At 39.1% G+C, this 22,231-nt stretch overlaps 2 protein-coding genes across 8 annotated transcripts in view; both read right to left on the reverse strand.

The window, feature by feature from the left end:
* chd9 (chromodomain helicase DNA binding protein 9) overlaps positions 1-13,934 on the reverse strand; it is an 85,063-nt gene extending 71,129 nt beyond the window's left edge. For 4 of the 5 annotated variants that reach the window (XM_014007965.1, XM_014007964.1, XM_014007963.1 and 1 more), the window contains exons 1-2: positions 13,662-13,934; positions 2,787-4,411 (exon numbers count right to left, since the gene is read on the reverse strand). In XM_014007965.1, the coding sequence (XP_013863419.1) occupies positions 2,787-4,307 (1,521 nt within the window). In that variant the 5' untranslated portion in view covers positions 4,308-4,411; positions 13,662-13,934. Of the gene's footprint in view, positions 1-2,786; positions 4,412-12,898; positions 13,077-13,661 lie in introns of those variants that run through there. The other variant, XM_014007962.1, reaches the window with a different exon arrangement.
* A 1,076-nt stretch (positions 13,935-15,010) lies between these two features.
* aktip (akt interacting protein) lies at positions 15,011-20,903 on the reverse strand. 3 transcript variants are annotated; one of them, XM_014007969.1, is made up of 10 exons: positions 20,781-20,903; positions 19,978-20,071; positions 18,676-18,878; positions 18,460-18,524; positions 18,227-18,327; positions 17,884-17,972; positions 16,845-16,943; positions 16,406-16,513; positions 16,208-16,268; positions 15,011-16,053 (listed from the first exon to the last, which is right to left on the reverse strand). In XM_014007969.1, the coding sequence occupies exons 2-10, from the start codon at positions 20,023-20,025 to the stop codon at positions 15,946-15,948; spliced, it is 882 nt and encodes a 293-aa protein (XP_013863423.1). In that variant the 5' UTR covers positions 20,026-20,071; positions 20,781-20,903; the 3' UTR covers positions 15,011-15,945. The 3 variants fall into 3 exon arrangements, with proteins under 3 accessions (XP_013863423.1, XP_013863421.1, XP_013863422.1); XM_014007967.1 differs by having other exon boundaries at positions 20,701-20,903; XM_014007968.1 differs by having other exon boundaries at positions 19,978-20,103; positions 20,701-20,903.
* Positions 20,904-22,231: the final 1,328 nt, after the last annotated feature.

Raw genomic sequence — 22,231 nt, forward strand, 5'->3', positions numbered from 1 at the left:
TGTTTTGCGGACAACCTGAAAAAAATCCTTATGTCTATGGTGTATATATAAAATCATTAAAAAATTAGATTAATTTAAATTTGTCCTTTGGTCTTTAAATGTATGTAGTGCAGTTTCACACAAGATGAGCATTTCTGCAACCTTCAACCCTGAGACTTGGATTTGAAAAGTTTTAGTGCCAGAGAAAACAACCACTGTTGTGATGCACATGAATAACCAAAATGCAACAAAAATGTTACGGGTTCACTTCAAAACAGAGTCACCTAAACAGGGTCTAAGAGACACATAAAAAAATTACTTGTTTTATTTTGATGTAAATATTGACACATTAGCAAGAAGATGGTACAAGGATGATAACGTAGCCCTAGAGAATTAATCAAAAAGTAACTAATAATTTGGTGAAGATATTCAACCATCATCCACGTCATTGATTTTTGACTTCCAGGGAAAACACACACACAGACCAATCATGACTAGGGCTGCCACGATTAGTCGATTAATTGACGACTAATCGATTATTAAAATAATCGATGACTAATTTAATAATCGATTAATCTTTTTCTTTTTTTGTTCTTTACTTTGTTTTTCTCTCTAAACTGCTTTGACACTTCCACATATGCACAGTAGTGGAAACCAGGGTAGGCTGTGGACGTTACAAGACATTATACAGACAGGCTCTAGTATCATGGCTATCCGGCAACGGAGCTCAAAAGTGTGGGATCTTTTTAAGAAAAAGAAAGAGAAACCGGTGTAATATCTGCAGAGCAAAACTTGAATTCCACAGCAATTATTTTTTTGTTAGCATTCAGCTAAAATCTAATGATAGTTATATAATAGCAGCTGCATTCTGGCACGATAAGCTGTATGTTTTATATTCAATTAACGTATGATCCGATTAGTCGACTAATCGAAAAAAATAATCTGTGATTAATTGATTATTAAAATAATCATTTGTGGCAGCCCTAATCATGACATATCAATCATTTGTCAGTCTCGTCAAAGTGTGCAGAGTTTGCAAAGACATCAGTCTTCCTGTTTGAGTCCAGGACCAGACACACAACTGAAACAAACTGCTGACTACATGAAAACACACAAATATTACACAAACTAACATCCAGAACAAAGGGACTCACTTCTACTGCTTCGCTTTTCTTGAGGCCCCTAGTGGTTATAAATGTTCAAAAAGTATTGTACTAAATGTGTACCAAAAATCTGGAGAAACAAAAAAAAAAGAACTTTTGGAAAATACAATACGGAAACCTAGAACAACTATTCTGCGTTGAATCCTGAGTGCTCAAACAGCTGCAGCTGACCATTACAATAATTGGAAACCCTAATTAGTCACATTCACTGCAGGGGAGTGAAGAGTGGGCTGCTATCCCCTGATGTCCTGCMTGTTCAGCAAACACGGTATCAGCAGGCTCTTCACACATCAGTGCACATGAATAGCACAGTCAGCCTGTAAGCATCAACACAGGGCTGGATGTTGACACAGACAGGGAGAGGCCAGTTCATATGGCTCTGCTTCAAGGCCCCATTTCAGTCAAAGACCTCTGCGGATGAAGGAAAGAGCACTGGTTTGCAGACCAGCTTTGTTGTTACCCTATTCAACACACAAGTTGTGTTATGACTGAGGCTAATATCTGGTTTTAAAAATGAAAGGGCACAAAAGGTCTGCTGCCAAAAACAGGACCTCACTCAGAAATTATAGCTTTGTCACTGAAAATGAAACTGTAGTCATTTGTGTGGAAACTGGTAATTTGTCATTATTTTAATATTATAATGAAATAAAAAAACACTTTTCTAAAAAAAATTATGTGTATGTTAAATGTACAGAGCAAGATGAAATGTTGACTGTATTTGCTGCTGGTCATGTGTCACTCAGGAAGCTGCATGGATGCAGCTAATTTACCAGCCAACTGAGGTCCAAGAACTGCCTGAAGCCTGTTCCAGCCAGCCAATGCATTCTCTCAACCTCCCCCTCCACTTCTATTCTCCCTCTCATACTCTTCTTTGCTGTCTCTTACCCTCCCTTTCTTTCCTAAGCTCTCCTTTATTTTTCCATGAGCTACTGCCCTCTCCATCTCTCAGTTTCTTCCCCCTTTCTCTCTCTCTCTCTCAAGCACTTACCACTCTCCTGCACAGAGCTCTTTTCCTACCGCTTGCTCTCACACACGTGCACATGCACTCACGCACTGAGACACATAGAAACTGTGGCAGCAACCACAACAGCGAGCAACCTCCCCCACACTCCAGTGAGGCAGTGTGCAAGTGCCTCTGGCTTGCCCTGACCCACATCTTGATATAGCCCTAAGTATGCTTACAGCTAAGTCCTGAAGACACTCCTGCCACTCTTAGCCTAATCAGGCCTGACCTGCTGTTGGAGCACAGGGCAGATAGACAGGCCAGGCTAGACAGACCATTATCACTTACAGAAGGCTTTCAAACTGCTCAATGAATAGTCTAATATCTACCTTCATCCCCTCTATTGCTGATTGCACGTTTCCTAGCAGAAATACACATGTTCTAAGATCAGTTCAGCATTACACAACTGACTGATACCAGTCCATGATATACAAAGATGAGGAAAAACTGTTCTGATGACAGCAAATAGTTTTGTTTGTGAAAAAGCTCAATGTGGAAGTCAACTTAAAACAGAGTAAAAGACAAAAAGCACAATATGCAAAAAGTATGGGAGAGAAAATACAGGGATCAGAAAGTTTTTCTGCAGTATCTTGTGTAGAAATATATTCTTAACACACACACACAAAAAGGAAACATTTTACCTTCTCTTCATTGCTTTCAAAAGATGTTGGTTTTCTGTCTTCATGGCCATTCTTCTGGCTAGATTCAATCCATGAAAAGCTGGACTTGTTCTGTTCCCTAAAATCATTCTCCAGCTGGGGAAGCAGGTCAGGCAAAAGGTCAGGTGGTTCCAGCTCTTCAAAATCTCCATCCTGGGCCTCCGATTGAAGAAAATCGTCCCCAAAAGCTTGGTATCCATTAGTGTTGATGGTTCTACAGCTCAGAGGCTGCTCAGTGGGCAGCTGGCTAGCAATGCTGGGATAACTCACTGATTCACCAAACATCTCAGACGACTTTCCCTGGGTTTCTCCGGGACAACGTAGTGCTCTGAAGGGACACTCGTCTGCCTGGTCAGATGTTGTTCTAGAGTGAAGCTGGCTCATGAGTCCTGTAGATTGGAAATGACATGTTGCTTCTGATAGCCCAGGAACTGTAGATGTATGAGGTGCAGAGACGATGGGTCTGCATGTTGAGGCTGAGGATAAAGACTGCTGACTGAGACTGGGTATTTCTGGTTCTCCAGGGTAGGTAGGGTACTCAGTCGGTTGGTAAGCATTAGCAGAACATGTTGTCAGTGAGTGAACTACAGATGATGAATGAATGGGAAATGACATGTGAGAGTCTTCCAGTCCTGACCCAGAGAAGGCTTGACCTCTTCTGGGCAACTGGTAGCTACCCTGTTGCTGCAAGCAGGTCCCACTCTGAGATGCATTCTGACTTTCCAAACATGACTTATTTGGAAGAGACCTGGAATGAAACTGTGGTTCTCTTGCAGGTAGTCGATGCTGAACCTGCTGTTGAGAATGGAGCAATTGCTGATGGTTGCTGGCTTGACCTCCTTGGTGAAAGGAGAAATTGTGATGTTGCTGTTGCAGCAGGGAGATATTCTGTGTGCCAATTTGTTGGTGCTGGTTTAACAGCTGTTGTGGATGATTGTGCCGTTGCTGCAGCTGTTGCAGCCGCATTCTGTGCTGCTGCTCCTCCGGCTGATGATGACCAACATGGTGTGGAGGATGTTGCCTGACATGAAGTTGTTGGTTGTGCAGTTGCTGATGGCAAACCTGTTGCTGCTGTTGAGACAAAGGGTGGAACACATTTCCATTTTGGTCATGGCTGCTCCACACTGGACTTCCATTGTTGCAGAACAACCCATTGGATTGAGGTATTTGGCTAATGGTGGCATTATGGTACTGGCCATGCTGCTCTGCAATCATGTTACACCCTGTGCTACGAGAACCAGAAAATGCTTGCCCCACAGAATTCTGTGCCTTTGTGCCAATGTATTGGGTCATCGGCTGATTGTAACTGGGTAAGCCTTGTTGGGACGAGGCTGGTGACATCAAGTCGTGATGCTTTCTTGTGCCAAGTGAGGCCACCTGGACAGGTTCAAAGTCAGCACTGAGATTTAGCTCATCCACAAGGGATGGTGCTGAAGAGAAGCCATCCTCCTCCAGCCCTTCCAAACCTCCAACAAAGAGGTTGGGGTCATCAAAGAAGTCCATGGCAGATGTCAAAAGGTGACAGGAACTTTGGAAACACCACCAACTTCAAGATGGTGCAGATGAGCCAGTCTACAGAATCACAGCATGTCCATTATAGTACATACCTGCAAGAGTAAGAAGAAAAAATATGTATAATGAAATGCAACATTAACTCATAAAAGAAAACATTCATTTTTAAATTATTATGATGATCCGTAACACAATGCAACTTACAAAGCGATCATTTTCAATCAGTTTGTAATGAATGCATATTTATTTTTCTATTTACAGTTTACAAAATTTGTACAGTCACCAATCAGCACTGCCTTTCATGTGTGCAGCAAAGCAGCTGGTGTAAACCAACTGCCAGCCACCACAAGGTGCCTCTTCCTGTACCCCCACCCCCTTCACACACGCTGACACACACAGACACATGCACCTCAACCCCCCACCTACGAAAGCATTGAAGTTGCCTGCCCTGCTACTGGAGATTGTGTGGGAGGTGCAGGCAGCTGATAGGATTTCAACAGCAAAGGGCAGAGGCTGCAAAGGCTCTCTGAGCACGTGCGTTTAAATGTTCTGTAACCACAGGCCAGCGGAAGATGACAGAAGCTTTCCCAAGTCAATCATTATGTGCTGACTTGCACAGAGAAACACAAACACAGATATTTCTCCTGTATCCAAATGAAGGTAAAGGTACAGTTTGTCCAATCTACGATTCAAACTGCAGAAAATCAACTTAAACAAAAATGTATACAACCAAATATGCTGGTTTTTCAACACAAATATYTTTATTGATACACAAAGCCATCCCTGAAAACATTAATAGAAATGTAAAAATTGTTGACTTCTGCCACAAGCTGTTTACTCAGCCTCAAACTCAATTAGGGTACATAGGTGCTATTTACAGATACAAATGCATTCACCTGTGTTTGAGCAATGCCCATTGTTTCACATTAAATTTGTTGGTTGACCTTTGTCTGACAGTACATCTTTCCCAGGTAACTTAACTTTCTTTCCACACTGATTATGTCTAACCAGCAAAAACAAATGAAAATACTGTCCTAGTGTAATTTGTTCAAATGTTAATTTGCAGGTGCCAGAGAAAGGCAGGTCATCATGTCAGGATGTGCTTACACACGTCAAATTTGGCATCAAGGAATTGGCAGAGTGACATCAGGTCTGCTGGTTAGAGAGGAGCTCTGTTGTCAAAGGTTGACTCAACTCAGTGACTACCTTAAGGCCTGTAGCTTCAAAAGGCAGTGCAAAGGTCTACAGAAAATCAGTGTTTCTTATTRTTATTAAACCAAATGAATGGCCTTTCAGAAGGCTTTACAAAATAAAAAAATAAATAAAAACGTGTGAAATKTTGAGAACCTTAAAATAAGTCAAAATTTATGTCATAAGGGTCTAAGAAACAAATGGGACAAAAAAAAGCTTGACTTTTTTGCAGCCCCAAAATCTATTTTTACTAAAAGCCGTGTCACACTATAAAGTTTTAGACAATGTATGCCAACTAGTGAACATTGTTACAAATGAATTACTCCTATCAGTTATACATTTGTTCAACTCATTGGCATTACAATAGGCACAGGTCCAGTAGATTTTTTTAATTACATATTCAGTGTAGACATTTTCAGCGTTAGACAAATTTCCATAAGATGACAGAAGTTGTCTAAAAAGTTAGTGTGATGGGACCTTTACACGTCTGGAATTTGGTACACAGAACTCTAAACCCAACAGGAAATTGCCAGTTTCAAACAAAGACAAATGTAGGGAATAACGCATTTATTTGAGGGAACTCTTCTTGGAGATTTTAAAGTATCAACTTCAAACTTGATAAATTTACTTTTAAGGCTAGAGTTTTCATCATAGCAAGTAGGTGTGGCTAGACCTCAAACTTTGATTTCTCATCATAAAACAACTAAATTATAATAACTCATATGATCTTCCCAGCTCTTACATCAATAAACACATCCTAGAGGAAATGTTTTTGTATAGAGGTGGTAGTGCTTACTGCCAGGCAGGAGTGCTGCCAGGGTGAGACGGGCATCCACTGCTCTTTGCAGGTTTATTTTTAGTTTTCCCTAACTTGCATGATCAAAATAAAATTGTATAAAAATATCAGTGTGTGACCTGCATGCACTGTGAATTTTATAGTGTATTTTTTTTTGTTTACAGACAACAGACAAATAATTACCACTGTAAGCTGTGAAATAATCAGCACCAACAAGGCATTTAATTGTTTTCATTACTGCCATTGTCTCAAAATGCAAAGTGAAAAAAAAATGTTCAAATGTGATTTCTTTTAAGACATTCTTGGCTTTTTATGTGCAAGTCCCAACCAACTATTGACACTGAACGATCAGCAAAACTGCAAATTACAGCGAAATTTACTTATGTGACAAACAAAAGATTGCAACCTATGCTCATCAGTGTTTAATTAGCCTACTGTGAGAGCATGGTAACCATCAGACAAGGACTTTTGTTTACTTAATTAAAAAGGATACTGCACTGTGATTCCTGTATGAGATAAAACTGCATAATATCTTAAAAGTAAATTCTCAGATTTGGTTGTCTTTAAAGCATTTCRTTAGAAAACTTCATATCAAATGTAAACATGGTTCCTTCATTTCAGATTAACAACCACCTTGCATGTCAAACTTTTTTTAAGTGTGTTAAATGTGAAGTGTTAGTAACTAGATTATGTGTGAGTGACAACTTTTTCAGTTACCGCAAATTTTACCACAACAAATGCTGCAAAAGATTTAAATCAATATCAGTAAATCTGAGTGACATCATTTTTTTGTTTGTGTTTGATAAGGTAGATTAGATGTGGTGGTCATCTTGAATCAGGTTGATTCCAAACGTTAATCAAATGTAGATGTACATTTATTTCTCCGAGGTTAAATACTACCGGTGGTTCATGAGAAACTTTGGTAATAGACAGACAAACACAGACGTGGTTGCCAGCCTTTCATGGCAGCAGGTGATGACCAACAAGTCCACAGAAATATGCTACACTGGATGGTTCTATTTTATTAATAAATTGTTTGCAGTCCTCTGAATAGCTGATCAGAATAAAACTGAATACACATCTACAGTGCATGTTAGTCTTAATGTGATAGCAGCAATTCAGACTTGTACATAAAAATGACGCAAATTATGTCTGTCATACTTTGATTTCTGAGATAAAATGTAACAGTAAAGTATTGATGTTCAAAAAATATATTTAGTTCACAATGATTTTAAAAAAAGCTACACACATGAAAAGTGCTTTTCGTTTAACCTTATTTTTACATCTCTTTTTTATGTCCTGTCTGCAGTTTTTTTAACATTCTGGTTTGGTTATATAGTTGCACCGTTGACCCCCCACCCCCCACCCCCCTCCCCAAGTCCCTAAGGTCCATTTGGACGTTTACATAAGCCAGTTAAGCTAACCAAGTCCTGCAATAATGTGTGCTTTTACAACACATCACAAAATCAAGAATATTGTGGTGAGAAACTCTTAATACACAAGTTGTGCATCAGGCTGCCAGTTCAAATACATATAATGCATTAAAAATTAAAAGCAAAGTTATTCAGTGAAATGTTTAATATTTTGCTGATTGTTCATACCTAAATCCTGCAATCAGCTGATCATAAAAACACCTTAAATCAGGAGTGTCCAATCCTGGTCCTAGGGCCACTATCCTGCATGTTGTACATGTTTCCCTGCTCCAACGTTCCTGATCGAGCAATTTCAATTACCTCTTCAAGTTCTGCAGAAGCCTGCTAATTGCCCACTCACTCAAATCAGGTGTGTTGGAGCAAAGAGACCTCTATTACATGCCGGAAATTGACCTTTAAGGACCAGAATTAGACACCCGCCATACGTCATTGCCACATCTCACTTTTGAGTTCTGGTGTCAGCTCTCTCTATGTTTGATTCTGTGACTGCTTCTGTTGCCAGTCAAGGCTGGATCACATGACATCAACACAGAAAGAACTGGGCATATCAAGACCAGCCTTTAACAGTTGTATGAATTGGTGCTTGTTCTGTGTGTGTCACAAAAGGAGACAGTAGAGTGCAACAAAGAAAAAAATTAGGAAAGTTGTAGTTTTTAGTTCTCTAAAATAATTAAATTAATCATCTGTAGAAATGAATGAAAACAAATAGAAAGATTGACAAAAAATTAATTATTTAGTGATGGAAATTGAAGGATTCTTCTGCACAGCAGATTCTAGACCAAACTATGACTTGAGTGTGTGTGTGTCAATTAGCTAATGTTCAGACTACAACCCTGACCAGAACGGTTTTCTTAATCCCATTCCCACCCACTCGATGGCTTTCTAAACATTACTGCCTGCTCTGCACATTCACAGTCGTATCAGCAATTCTGTGTCAAAACTTCCATTCAAAACATTAAACCACATTTGTAGCAGATACATGCCCATAAAAGAGAGCTACCAAGCTTCACTATCRTGCTAAAACCTTCAGTTTTAACCTTTCTCTTACGCTTTACTTGCCATCTAACCACTAGGAGAGTCATTCAGACATGAACCTGAAACGTGACAGAATTGGAATTGCAATCAGAGCAACAGAAAATCATGAATGACTGAGACACACTGTTTTACATTGTGATTATGTTGCTTTCAGTGTTTAACAAAATGTGAACATTCTAACTGAAATAAATTAAATAATTTGTACCAAAGCAACATTCCACTTTGAACTTAATGGTTCACTAGTTTAAAATAATTTGAAATAAGTTTAAACTAATACAATTTTAAAAGCTAGAATTAAAATTAACCATCAATTTAATAAAATAAGTCACAAAAAAAAAAAACTAGATGGAGGATCAAAACCTATCTTGGGATACTGTCACATAAGCTGGTCAAACGTCACTCTCAACACAGCTATCAGTCCCATGAGGGAAAAAATGTCACTTAAGCATGAAGCTATTCCTGTTTTCAGCTTTGGCAATGTTTCAATGTTACGATTCACAACAGAGTTTTCTTTTGTTATGCTGTTGCTACGAAAATACTAAATGGACAATGCAGACATGTCATTTTCTGATCATTGGTTTTAAACTGTTTTTAAAATGTAGTGGAGTAAGGTTTGGCAACATTGGCAAAAAAATTAATCACGATTAATTGTGGTATTTAGCCAATAACGACTGATTTGACAATTAATCCCCTGGAGTCCCTGGACACTCTTATGTCCTCGTCACATGACCAATTTAGTGGGAAAGATTTGTTCTTAGTAAAAATCTGTTCCAAATTGTGTCAAAATTACAGACGTCAGGCTTTACATCAAATTTAAAATTGTATTGATAGATAAATAAATACAGAACTTTATTTTCAATGTTTGTGATATTTGAAGTGGAGAGGAGCACCGAGCGGACTCTGCCTGGTGGCGTTAATCGTATTAATCGTCAAGTGCCAACAAATAATCGATTAATGTTTTTTCTGACGATTAATTTCTCACAACACGATTATGTCCAACCCTACAGTGGAGTTATAGCTCTTTTAAGGAACCAACTCTTTTGCCTCAACTCAATATAAAAAGTTGACTTTTCAGTTAGTACCACTTAAGGAGGCATTTAGTAGCCTACCAAACAATATGAATTTTTTTGCAAAGAAGAGCTAAATTATTGAGATCCAAGGGATAAAAAAAAGCAAAAATAAGCTATGAGTACTCAAGTTTTACTAAGTGAAATAACTATTTGAGGGTCATCTAACCTAAAACATTACAGTGACAGGGCCTTAAACTGAGCTAAAATATCTCTGCTAAGTATTTAAATCTCACAGCACTCTGTTAACCACCATTGTTACTGTTGCTTATCTATACACACACGAGTACAAAAAATAATTAAAATAAAAAATGGACTGCAGCGGTTTGTAGTTCACACCATTGCCAGGCAATTGCAAAAAACCTTCACTGAGAGACCTGGATTCAAAAAGCTTCAGTGTCGGGGAAAATGATGGCTGTTGTCAGGGACACAAATGGCTGAAATGCATCAAAAATCCTACGATTTCGATCTGTGTCTGTGGCGTTCAGGTAAATTAGATTTTTCATCTTTGGGCAGATGCAATTCTGCCGTCCATCCCCTACAAACTCACGCTATTCTTGATACATGGTGATATGGACTGATACTGAAAAAAGAAAATACAAAGATCTCAATATGTGTAACCTTTTATACCTAGGGAAGTGCTAGGAAGAATAGAGATTAGAAATCATTATATGTTTATGCTATATTACATTTCTAGTGATCTGTAGGCCTCCAGCAACTGCCTGGTGAAAAAAAAAAAAAAACAGAGATTCAATTAGAACTCTCAATATCAATGTGATCTATGTTTGGCCAGAACGTTGTGTCGTCCTTCCATCAACTTCTCAGAGTATATGGATCAGGCAGTGTGGCTTGGCTAAAATTATAATGTATTTTAACCACACACACTCACCGGCCACTTTATTAGGTACACCTGTCCAACTGCTCGTTAACACTTAATTTCTAATCAGCCAATCACATGGCAGCAACTCAGTGCATTTAGGCATGTAGACATGGTCAAGACAATCTCCTGCAGTTCAAACCGAGCATCAGTATGGGGAAGAAAGGTGATTTGAGTGCCTTTGAATGTGGCATGGTTGTTGGTGCCAGAAGGGCTGGTCTGAGTATTTCAGAAACTGCTGATCTACTGGGATTTTCACGCACAACCATCTCTAGGGTTTACAGAGAATGGTCCGAAAAAGAAAAAACATCCAGTGAGCGGCAGTCCTGTGGGCGGAAATGCCTTGTTGATGCTAGAGGTCACTGGAGAATGGGCAGACTGGTTCGAGCTGATAGAAAGGCAACAGTGACTCAAATAACCACCCGTTACAACCAAGGTAGGCAGAAGAGCATCTCTGAACGCACAGTACGTCGAACTTTGAGGCAGATGGGCTTCAGCAGCAGAAGACCACACCGGGTGCCACTCCTTTCAGCTAAGAACAGGAARCTGAGGCTACAATTTGCACAAGCTCATCGAAATTGGACAAGAGAAGATTGGAAAAACGTTGCCTGGTCTGATGAGTCTCGACTTCTGCTGCGACATTCGGATGGTAGGGTCAGAATTTGGCGTCAACAACATGAACGCATGGATCCATCCTGCCTTGTATCAACGGTTCAGGCTGGTGGTGGTGGTGTCATGGTGTGGGGAATCTTTTCTTGGCACTCTTTGGGCCCCTTGGTACCAATTGAGCATCGTTGCAACGCCACAGCCTACCTGAGTATTGTTGCTGACCATGTCCATCCCTTTATGACCACAATGTACCCAACATCTGATGGCTACTTTCAGCAGGATAATGCACCATGTCATAAAGCTGGAATCATCTCAGACTGGTTTCTTGAACATGACAATGAGTTCACTGTACTCAAATGGCCTCCACAGTCACCAGATCTCAATCCAATAGAGCATCTTTGGGATGTGGTGGAACGGGAGATTCACATCATGGATGTGCAGCCGACAAATCTGCRGCAACTGTGTGATGCCATCATGTCAATATGGACCAAAATCTCTGAGGAATGCTTCCAGCACCTTGTTGAATCTAYGCCACGAAGAATTGAGGCAGTTCTGAAGGCAAAAGGGGGTCCAACCCGTTACTAGCGTGGTGTACCTAATAAAGTGGCCGGTGAGTGGATTGCTCCTTTGCATTGGAGATAAGCTTCCTAGACTAAATCCAAACCAGCCAAAAATGTATTGATTTCATTTTTTGGGCATCGTCACCGTTGACTGCTTTCAACCAACCAGCAAACAGTTCATGTGCAAAACTGAGCACTTCTGTTTGCAAACTTCAAATTCCCTATATTTCTGTGCATTTGGGAAAACTCCCTTGCCAATGTTTGTTGTAATTTGGCACAGCACAGCGAGAGCCAGGAACTTGTCTAACAATGATGTACTCATGTGCACCGATCATTTGGAATGACACCGGGCTGGTCCCAAACAAACAAAAAATCAGTACACAATCAATTGCTTGTGTCCCTTTTTTCCCCCTTGTAGCCCTAGCAAAATAAATTAACACATAAGCATTCATATCCTGTTTGATAGTTTCAAAGCAAATATATTCTCTAATCTGGTAAACAGGGCCCATCAAACCAGATATGAGAACCAGACTAAATTAAAAGTTGAGGTTAAAAAAAAAGCATTTATATTGATTCTGAAGCGTATAAAATTAGTGTCATAAAGCTTGAAAGTTAAAAAAAAAAAAACACATATATAGGCCCACGTGCTGAGCTGCTTTGAACAGCAGGTCCAAGTCACTAAATTTGAACACGTTCCAGCTGACCGTGGGGCGCAGCGTTCCCCTTTTCCGCCTGGTTTCCAGCTGTTTCCTCCATAACGCTGCACGCGCCTTCCAGGCACGTGCAACTCGTCCGCATATCAACAAAATAATTGTCCACCCAACCCGGTAGAGAAACTTAAAAACTACATAAAGCAACTTGTGCGCATTTTTTTAAAACTGCGACGCTGGCTATACGACCACCGCGCTCATTAGCCACTTAAGTTTTATTTTATTATTATATTAATGTCTTCCCACTGGTTCACGTTTCTCGACGCACTTTTGTGTTTTCGTAGCTTTATCTGAAGAAACTGACCTGCACTCTGTGGTTAAAAAAAAAAAAAAGTCGCGTCTTCGCCGTCTTTTCCCAGCAGAAATGGCTTCAGCTCTTGCCCGCGCGCTGCTTCTGTACGCACCGACGCGTTGCGCTTACTTTTTCCAGCTGAGCAGAAACTCGTTTGAATGCGCATTTTAAACTAAGCGCACGTGGCCCTCGAGCCGAACATTCTCTCTGGATTATGGAAAGAAGGTGTCGTGACGTTTCCCACGGCTGAAGACACGGACGGACTGGGGGGAGGAGGAGGAGGGAGGAGGCCGGAGATAGATGGAGAGGTCGTCAGCGAGGGTGTCCGTGACAACACGGCTAACTAAGTTAGTCGTCTTCGACTGACTTTCGTTTTCACTTCAAATAAAACCAAACTAGTCCCGCTTTTACTCTTAACGACGTCCATTATTTGTTGAGCTGGTTCTGACTGAGCCCAGTTTGGTCGCTGTCAGTTCAGGACCACAGGAGCCACTTCGAAACCAACACGTAGCTATTTGTTTCTTCACTTTAATAACTCTAAAAGTGTAACGACATGTTTTGTAGTAAACGCGTTTAAGCCATTTTGAAGTGAACCCCTTCCACTCAGCAGCCCGGTGTCTAACCGGGGAGGACTAAAGCTAAAGCGGTGTCATCAGCTGAGTCGACCCCGCACTATATCCGACTGATTTGACAGGTCCAAACCTGAATGAAACAAACCCCACTTCGAGTCCGAAGTCAATACAACCAAACAAACAAGACGAGTGTTATTTCTTACCTCAAACTAACCATAAAGCCCAACTCCGGGCGTCGATATAAACGGGATGTTATCGACGAAGTTGTAGCTGTGTTGTTTAGTTGTACTCCTGCTGGCGACCGCGGCACAGCGGCTCTGCTGCCGYTGCTGACGTGACTCTGATAACGCCGTATTTGCATATTAGTGACCCCCCCTGTGATTGGACAAGCGACAATTTGCCAAAGTGTCACGAATTCAGACACAATTAAAAGCAGACTCTTCCCGCGTGTGTATTCGAGGGTCCGCGGCACCCCGACTGACCCCAGAGACCGGCTGATTCGATCATGATATCAGCTGTAAAAGTGGCCGTGTTGACAAGAGTGCATAAGATGGCCGCGTCCGAGCCGCAGCCAATCAGGAGAGGTTTTACTTTTCGCACATGGACCGGATTCTCTCCGTGCGAACGTGACAGGAGCCGGAGCGGCGTCTCTACAGCGAGGATATAGCGACCTCTGGTGGCTAAATGCAGGAGCGACATACCATTGTAAAACGTTACAACAAATGTAATAAAAGTTTTTATTTGGTTTTCAAAAACAATATTATCTTTTTACTATATACGTTAAGTACTCGATAATTTATTGTTTTACAGCAGAAAAGAGATTAGACAATATAAATGGCATTCCTAACACCAGTGGCACTCAAGCATTTATCAGGCGAAGTAGTTATTTTAGGTACTTATTACAATGTCATAAAAAAGGTCAAATTCAAATTTTGTAAGCAAAATTTCAAAACAGATGCCACTGTTTTTGTTTTTCTTACAGAAACAAAATGACTGAAAACAGTGAGAAAAATATGCAGGCAAGAGTTTTGCTTACACTGAGTGCCTATCCACATTTCAAGATTGCATAACCATATATCTGCAAAACTACAGGATTTACTAAACTGCACCATTTGATATAGCTAAGGATAAGCTTTTTTTGTTTAATGATTTGCAACGCATAYCTTTCATAAGATAAAATAACATTTGCCCAATTTAAGTTTCATTTAAAAAAAATAAAGTGACTTTGCTCTCAAAGTAAAGATTTATTTCCCTCATCATTTAAGCAGTAGAAAAGGGACAGTTACATACAAAATACATCACTAATGTTTGAAGATGCACAGTCTAATGATCGTAAGTGGAGCACATTATAATTAGTCACTGCCTTTCTCAGGAGGTATATGTAGGTCTAACAGGTTTCAGCACCTTATCTGCTATGCTAATATGGTCATTACTTATGGGACTTGCACATACCAGTCCCCCAGCAACAGTTTCACGAAAGCAAAATGAGCTATTTTTTATCTTCAAACCTGATTTTTCATTAGAACACAAAATCCAGTACACACAAACAGAATGCAATAAAATTTAAGTTTAATATCTTAAATTTTGTACATTAAAATGTTGCACTCCTCAGATAGTGTTGGACAACTAAACCTTATCAAAATACATTATTTACTCTCAAACTTAAAATAGAAATCCTGCAGGATGATCTGTGACTTGGGATCTCAGCTTACCTATAAAAAAGAAGAAAACCAATGGAAATCAAACTTTATCACAGCATCCATTATTTACACAATAGACCTTTAATACCCAAAACAAAAAAAGCATTCAAAATGATTTAAAATCCAACAAAATAAAATGAGCTTACTTATGAAGCATTTGATTTAAAACCCATACTTGCTGCCTGTTCTGCTTTAAACATTAATATATTAGAAGCTACAAAAAATAGTTTACACAATAAAAACAACACCAAAAAAATTTGCTCTTCAGTAAGAAAGAGAAAACGTTATCTCAGACTGTACTGGGGGAGGGTGGGATTAGGAGGTTTCATTCAGAGCTGTAGTTGACAACATTCCCAGTCTGACAAACAGTCCTAAACCAGTTTCAACAAGTGGTATTCACCATGCAGTCCACCACACATACCACATGTATAAAAAGTGCTTCACTTTCACTTCTTTTTGGGGCCTAACCTTACTGCTTAACCAAATGTGCATGGGCTGTGGGATGAATGAAAAAGCACTGATTTGCATCACAGCCTGAATTGAGTTGAGACATCCATTTGTCATTGTGAATTTACAGATGATACAAAACCAGTTTCACTTAATCTAGAGCTTTGTCATGTAATGCTAAGAAAGCTTTTAAAGCTGAGAAATAAGGTGGAGAACAAAGTACTCCCAACCATTGCAAGGTTCCACTTCATTCAAAACAGGAAAAAAAGGGGGGGGGGGGAGGGAGGCAAGCCAGCAGCTTTGAATGTTTGTATCTCCCTCTAGTGGCCACAGTGCAGGTTCAACTCTGGGGAGGACTTTCCTCTTTGCTGAAGGGCTGGGTAGAACCAGGCTTTACCCAAGATAACCCCGACACCTGTGTTCCCCTGTGGTGTTCATCGGGCCGTCTCTGAGGCGACAAAAAGGGAGGGAAAACAAATGTTGCACGGTTATGCAACAGTCAAACCAGTGATAAGCTCAAGGTTGTCTTCAGCTTAAAGTGAAGAAAATGCACCATGCTGCTTGAACTAGAACTGATATTKCTTTCACTTTACTCAACTTACTTTGTGAATGAACATCTTCTCCTTTGCCTCTTCATGAACTGCTGGGTTCCATGGAGAAAAACTAAAACCAAATCAAAGTGAAATGAGYCATAAATCTTTGCTTCCTTTTAGTTTATTTGTCTTCACACACACTAATAGAAATTCAGAGTGTGTTTTCTTTTACTGTTTAGCACAGAAATGTGTCAACAAATGTCTAACCTTATTGCGTAGGGATCATCAATCTTGGGCTGGTCAAAAAGATGACTGTTGCATAGTTTAACGCTGTCTACCACTTTGCTTTTGAACAGCTGCACATCTTTCTCATACCTGAGAGCATATAATATATATATATATTTTATGTTTCAAAGCAACAAGTAGAAGATGCTGACATTTTTCTTAATAAAAACCACAACCATCTGCATAACGAACTGACAAAAGTAGATTTTCACCACTGCAGAACTTTGGACTCGTATCAAGTCGTCAATCAGCAAATTACTGGATCAAAGACTGTGTTACTGAGTCTGAGTTGTATTTATATTATAGAACAGTTGGTAACAAAAAAAATCTGATTACTAAAATGCATTCATGGATAAGTTGTTACGGAGTCTTAATTAAGATTTAAAAAAAAGAAAAACAGAGAAGATGCCCAAAATCTTACAGCACAGCAGCTTCTGGGTTGAGTGGCTCTGTTGTATTGATCTTGTAAAAAATTGTACGCGCATACATCAGGACATGCCAGATGTGGTTGTGATTCCGCCTGTAAGAAGAAAAAAGAACGATATTTTCATTTTTTTTTAAATCACAAGCTTTCCATGATATCAGTTGAGTTACCAAACATTTAACTAACTTTACAAAAGTTTAGCACTCTTAACAATTCACCATACGATTCGATTTATGAAAGACAACTGATGTAACACTCTCATTCCAGACCTTTAGACCCTGAGGAATTCTTACTCATGCAGTCATAAGTGTAACAATAAGAAAACTGTGATCGATTGGTGTCTGCTTAGATGTGGCTTTTTGCTTTCTTCAAAGATATTTTAACAAACTGAAGTTCAGGAAGTACATTAAATCCAATTAATTTAGAAAAATTACAGCACATTTTAGAGCTTTTTAGCCAAACAGAATGATAACAGTTTGATATTTATCAATAGTAAAGGGTAAATTTAACAGTTTATGTCTACTTATAGCAGGGGTGGGCATTCCCAGTCATCGAGAGCCACAGCCCTGCATGTTTTACTTTTTTCCCCTACTCCAACACAGTTGATTTAGTCACTGAATTGTCTCTTCCAAGTTCTGCAGAAGCCTGATAATCACATTCATTCAAATCAGGTATGCTGAAGCAGAGAAACAAGTAAAACATGCCCACCCCTGACTTATTGGGAACAAAGCAAATTAAACACTTTTCCAATCCCAGCAACAAACTTCAATCAGAAAAGGATAGCATGCTTTGTACTAGCTAGCATATTGATAAAATAAAGTTAATTTATTTCAATTTAAAATGAATAACTGACAAGTAAATTGGATTAATTCAGTTTGATATAGTTGAGATCAATCTCCTTAACAGGAATTTCCTACATAAACATTTGCTAAAAGAACACAGAGCTGAGAGGTCAAGCAATACAAGAGTAAACAACTACATAACACAATATCTCCACTGAATTCATTAACAGTTTTGAAAAAAAAAAAAAAATTACCTCCATTTGGTGAAAGCTCTTTTAACATCAAGCTCCCCTGACATGGGGTCAACCAGGGGATGGAAGACTGGGATGTCAAATACCAGTTTCTGAAAGGAATAATTTGAAATGGTTTGTCTCAATTTTCTTTTAAGCAATGTCAAACATCAGTTTTATTGCACATCATCCTTTCTATGATCAGTGCTTAAAGAACGCTTATTACTTTAAGAAGTGTCACTTATTTTACAATAGTCAGCAGTACGGACGGACTTGGAGAAATTTATATTTCCATGTGACACTTATTCCCAGAAAATTACAGAACCTGAAAAAAAAAACAAAAAAAAACAAGAATAAGAAAACTTACGGGACATTCCCCATCTGGATAGTTGTCTGGAATATATATGGTGAATTTGAAGACACCATCTTGGTATAAACCATGCCTGATGAATATGACTCCAAACCACACTGAACAGGAGACATTTGACATTACACACCATTCACTCATATCACTTCCAGAGTTAATATTATGGAACAATTCAGATAAAAGCAGACATTTATATAACGGAATGCTTTGAGACTTAAAAACGAGATTCTTACTTAGTGCCGACTTGTATGATGGCTGGACATAAATTCCAGGGAGTTTCTGTTTAATCACTAGTGTGCTGTAGACAAGGAGGACGTATGAAAAAACAGTTTTCCTACATTCTTTAAAATGAAACTCTACCAGCATATTGGAGCAACAGGAAATCGTAAACAACATAATAAAAACAATCTAAATGAAAATTAACATTTCATTGTCAGACAAGTACTTACAACTCAGCCAGCAGAGAGTACTCCAGATAAAAGGGGCCATAGGACGCATGTAAGCCATTGGCTGAGTGAGCTGYAGTGCCCATCGATGCTGGTTTGCTAACAGGGACTGCATTTTTAGGAATTGGTGGAAGGTGCTTTTTGTGAGAAGTCCGGGCTGGGCTGGCTCTCTGGTCTGTGTGCCCGCTCTGCTCCTCATCAGATCTCTGCCAGTTTATAAAGAGAACACAACAAGGGTCACATCACAGACTGGTAAAAAAAATAAAATAAAATCCCCAGTTTGATAGAAAAAATAATAAATCCGTGACAAAAGGAAAAATAAATCATATTCAGTTTAGACAGGGCAACAGGATTTGAGTGTTGACCAGTGGCACGGGGTTGGGGGTCATGAGGTTACACTGCTTGACTGCCTTGAGGCTAATCAGGAAGCCAAGTCTAGACACCAGCAGGCACAGTTATCACCGCATCTTCCCATGATCCTGGGGGAAACGGTTACACAGCGTCACTGTACGCACAGAGAACTGAGCGTCAGAAAGACCAAAAGTACCAGAAATCCACAGAATCCTGCTGAACCTAAACAAAACGAAGATCATAAATGATGCAAATGAACATGTGACTGAAACAAATGTTTCAGAGAGCCGAACTGTTTGAAGGCGGATTTCGTTTCTCACAATATCTGCTCAGGTGTTATGTTTAAAAACATTGCCAACCTAACACAGATGCAAGTAAATTTACTGGGATTTGTCCTTACACCCAAGCGAATTTAGATAACTAAAACTGCGCCTTAAAGATTCTTTGTACTTCAGCGTCATCCAGTATGTTTTTAGCACTTAGCCAAAGTAGGCAAAACAAAAATAACGGCTCGCATGGGTACAAACCCAAATGTCTTGCATGCAACTTTTCATACCTTTGTGAGCCATCACAGCATGTGTTCTGCTGTCATTCTGCGTGTGGTCACACCCACATTTTTCAAATACTTTAACACTGTGTGGGACAGATCGAATGAGCTCAAGGGTTACATTTGGCCAGTGGGCTCAGTTTATGATCATACATGTTTTTGTTTTTTCCATGTCAGGGACACCTCCTTAGAGAGGCGTCCAGGGGACATCATTATCACATGACCTAACAACCTCAACTAGYGCAGTGACTATGGACAAACCTGGTAGAGTGTGACTCTCACCCTAGCAAGGGTAAAGAGCCGGTCCAGCGTGCAATAGCTCAGATGGCACCCACATTGTTTTCACTTACCCCTGTTATCAATCAACAGTTTAATGTGAATATGATTTTTTTTCCCCTCTATTTTACCTTACGACTTGTGTTGGCAGACATGCTCCAGAAGGGGTTCAGGTTCATTCCTCATTCATGGGTACGGATTGGTGTCCCTTTTGCATAACCAGATCTGAAACCGTAAAAAGATGAGTCCATCCACTGCTGTTGTAGAAAGAAAACATTAAATAAATGATTGCTATTGTAGTTATGGTCACAAAAACAAGCAAATTATCTGCTTGGAAACTAAACATTTCTTTATAGGACTCTAGCATTACATGATACTAAAACTGACATTTAATACGTATTTATAAGACCTTGAACACAAATGAAACAATGTGTACAGCTGTGAATACGCTACGTGACTACCATTAGTTTTGAAAACTAATTTGAAATAGCTTAGTTAGCTAACCTAGCTGTTTTTATGAAGTACTATGCTGTATCGACGTAGACGTTTCGACTAGCTTATGTAGCCGGTAACAGTGTCATGATAATACAATAAATCAACTAGGGATACTTCATTATTTTTATGACAGAACATCATTGGTTAAAACTAGGGATGCAGGGCTACATTAGCAAACATTTTTGCTAACATAACCCTACGTTTGGCAACAAAAACAAGCGTATTTCTATTTGACACCTCAAGTTATGGTTAAAATTATGTTCGATAGATTAAGGTTTAACAATTAAAGTCCAAACTTCCAAMACTTCCAGAAAGAAATCGTCTCTTTGCTTAAACAATTTGCGTTAGCGTTAGCGTACCAGCTTGTGTTGACGTTGCTAACTTCTTAGTTGGTCCTTTAGCCTCCTGCACGTAGGGAAAGCTTAGCGATTTAACTCACCGAATTTAGTTCAGATTTGTAAGTGTCCTTTTAAAACAGATGCTAACTCGTTACTCAAACATTTTTTGCTAAATTAAAAACAACGTTAGGCGTCAGTACAGCTAGCTAGCTTGGGTTTGACAGGAAAAACAGAGTTCAAGCTAACGTAATGAGGGGCGTTTCTAATTGGATGATGGCAGCTTTTCATTGGTTGAGGACGTAAACTTCCTCGTCGTTGATTTGCTATTTCTTCTGTCACTTGTATTAAAAAAATATATATATTGCCTTAAAGAGACAGTATCTCGGTGTGAAACGGCTGTGAGTTGTTGACATGTGGAGGTTTTACTAAAACACCCTTTTAGCATATGAATTTATTTTTGCTAGTTGGCGCAAGTAATACTTATATAAAAATATCAAACTCTTTGTTACTATAAGTAACTATAATTGTGTTTTAAAAACAATAAAAAGTAGTTATTTTGAATTGTTGCTTAAAAGTGTAGGCGTCTGTGTGTGATACAAGCTATTATAAACACTATAAACCTGTACTGTATATTCATACTTTATAAATTGTGCAAATATAAAATCGGACTGCAAAAGTGCTTAGTTTACACGGTTATTTACTGCCCATGGGGATAATTTAAGTTACTGAACTGTCTAAAGGACTATCTAAATAAAAAGAATTAATACTTAGATTTTGTAGTTCAAATAAACTTTTTTGTGAAAAAGCTTAAGATGAATGTCAATAAATATTTTATATAACTTTAAATTACAGCAAAATGCACGCTTCTCTGTTGTCTTTTCAGTTCATCAAACAGTCCCCTGAGGTTAAACTGTGTTGATGCCATTTGTGTCACTTATTTATTTATTTACTTTTTAGTTTTGACCACGCTTCATTGAAGGTTCATTCTGTTGACTGATTGATTCCTGACAATTACTCCTAATTAGTTTTTTTGGTGAAAGGCAAAAAAACTAATTTAATGCATGGATGATTGCGCTAATTGGAGGAAATGACATTGTCCAAGTTTCTGAGTAAATACAAATCATTGACTCCATTATTGTTATCAGATTGTATATTGTTCCAAAGACACTTCACTGACAAAGGTAATTAGTGTCCCGTGTCAACTGACGATGAAAGGTCACCATCACTTTTTCTTGACATGCACAAACCAAAGGCCCTTTCAAATCAAACAAGTTTCTGCCTCCTTTTCCTTCAGCACAGAGATGAACTGTCTGACCCGAACAAGGGTGTAAGTATCCACACCAGTGCTTCTGTAATGAGTTTTTTTTCTTTATGCCTTTGCCATTGATTCTTTATCTAATCATTTTTGTGACCTTGTTTGGTCAAACAAATACTGTGATGAATGTAATTAAAGTGTGATGATTGGATTGTCTAATTGAATATGTGACCTGTTTGAGCTGTATTTGCTTTTATACTGGAAAATTAAAAAGTTAGTTGCTTGGAAATACGGGCA

This window comes from Austrofundulus limnaeus, unplaced genomic scaffold (assembly GCF_001266775.1).
Source record: "Austrofundulus limnaeus strain Quisiro unplaced genomic scaffold, Austrofundulus_limnaeus-1.0 Scaffold46, whole genome shotgun sequence".
Classification (NCBI taxonomy): domain Eukaryota; kingdom Metazoa; phylum Chordata; class Actinopteri; order Cyprinodontiformes; family Rivulidae; genus Austrofundulus; species Austrofundulus limnaeus.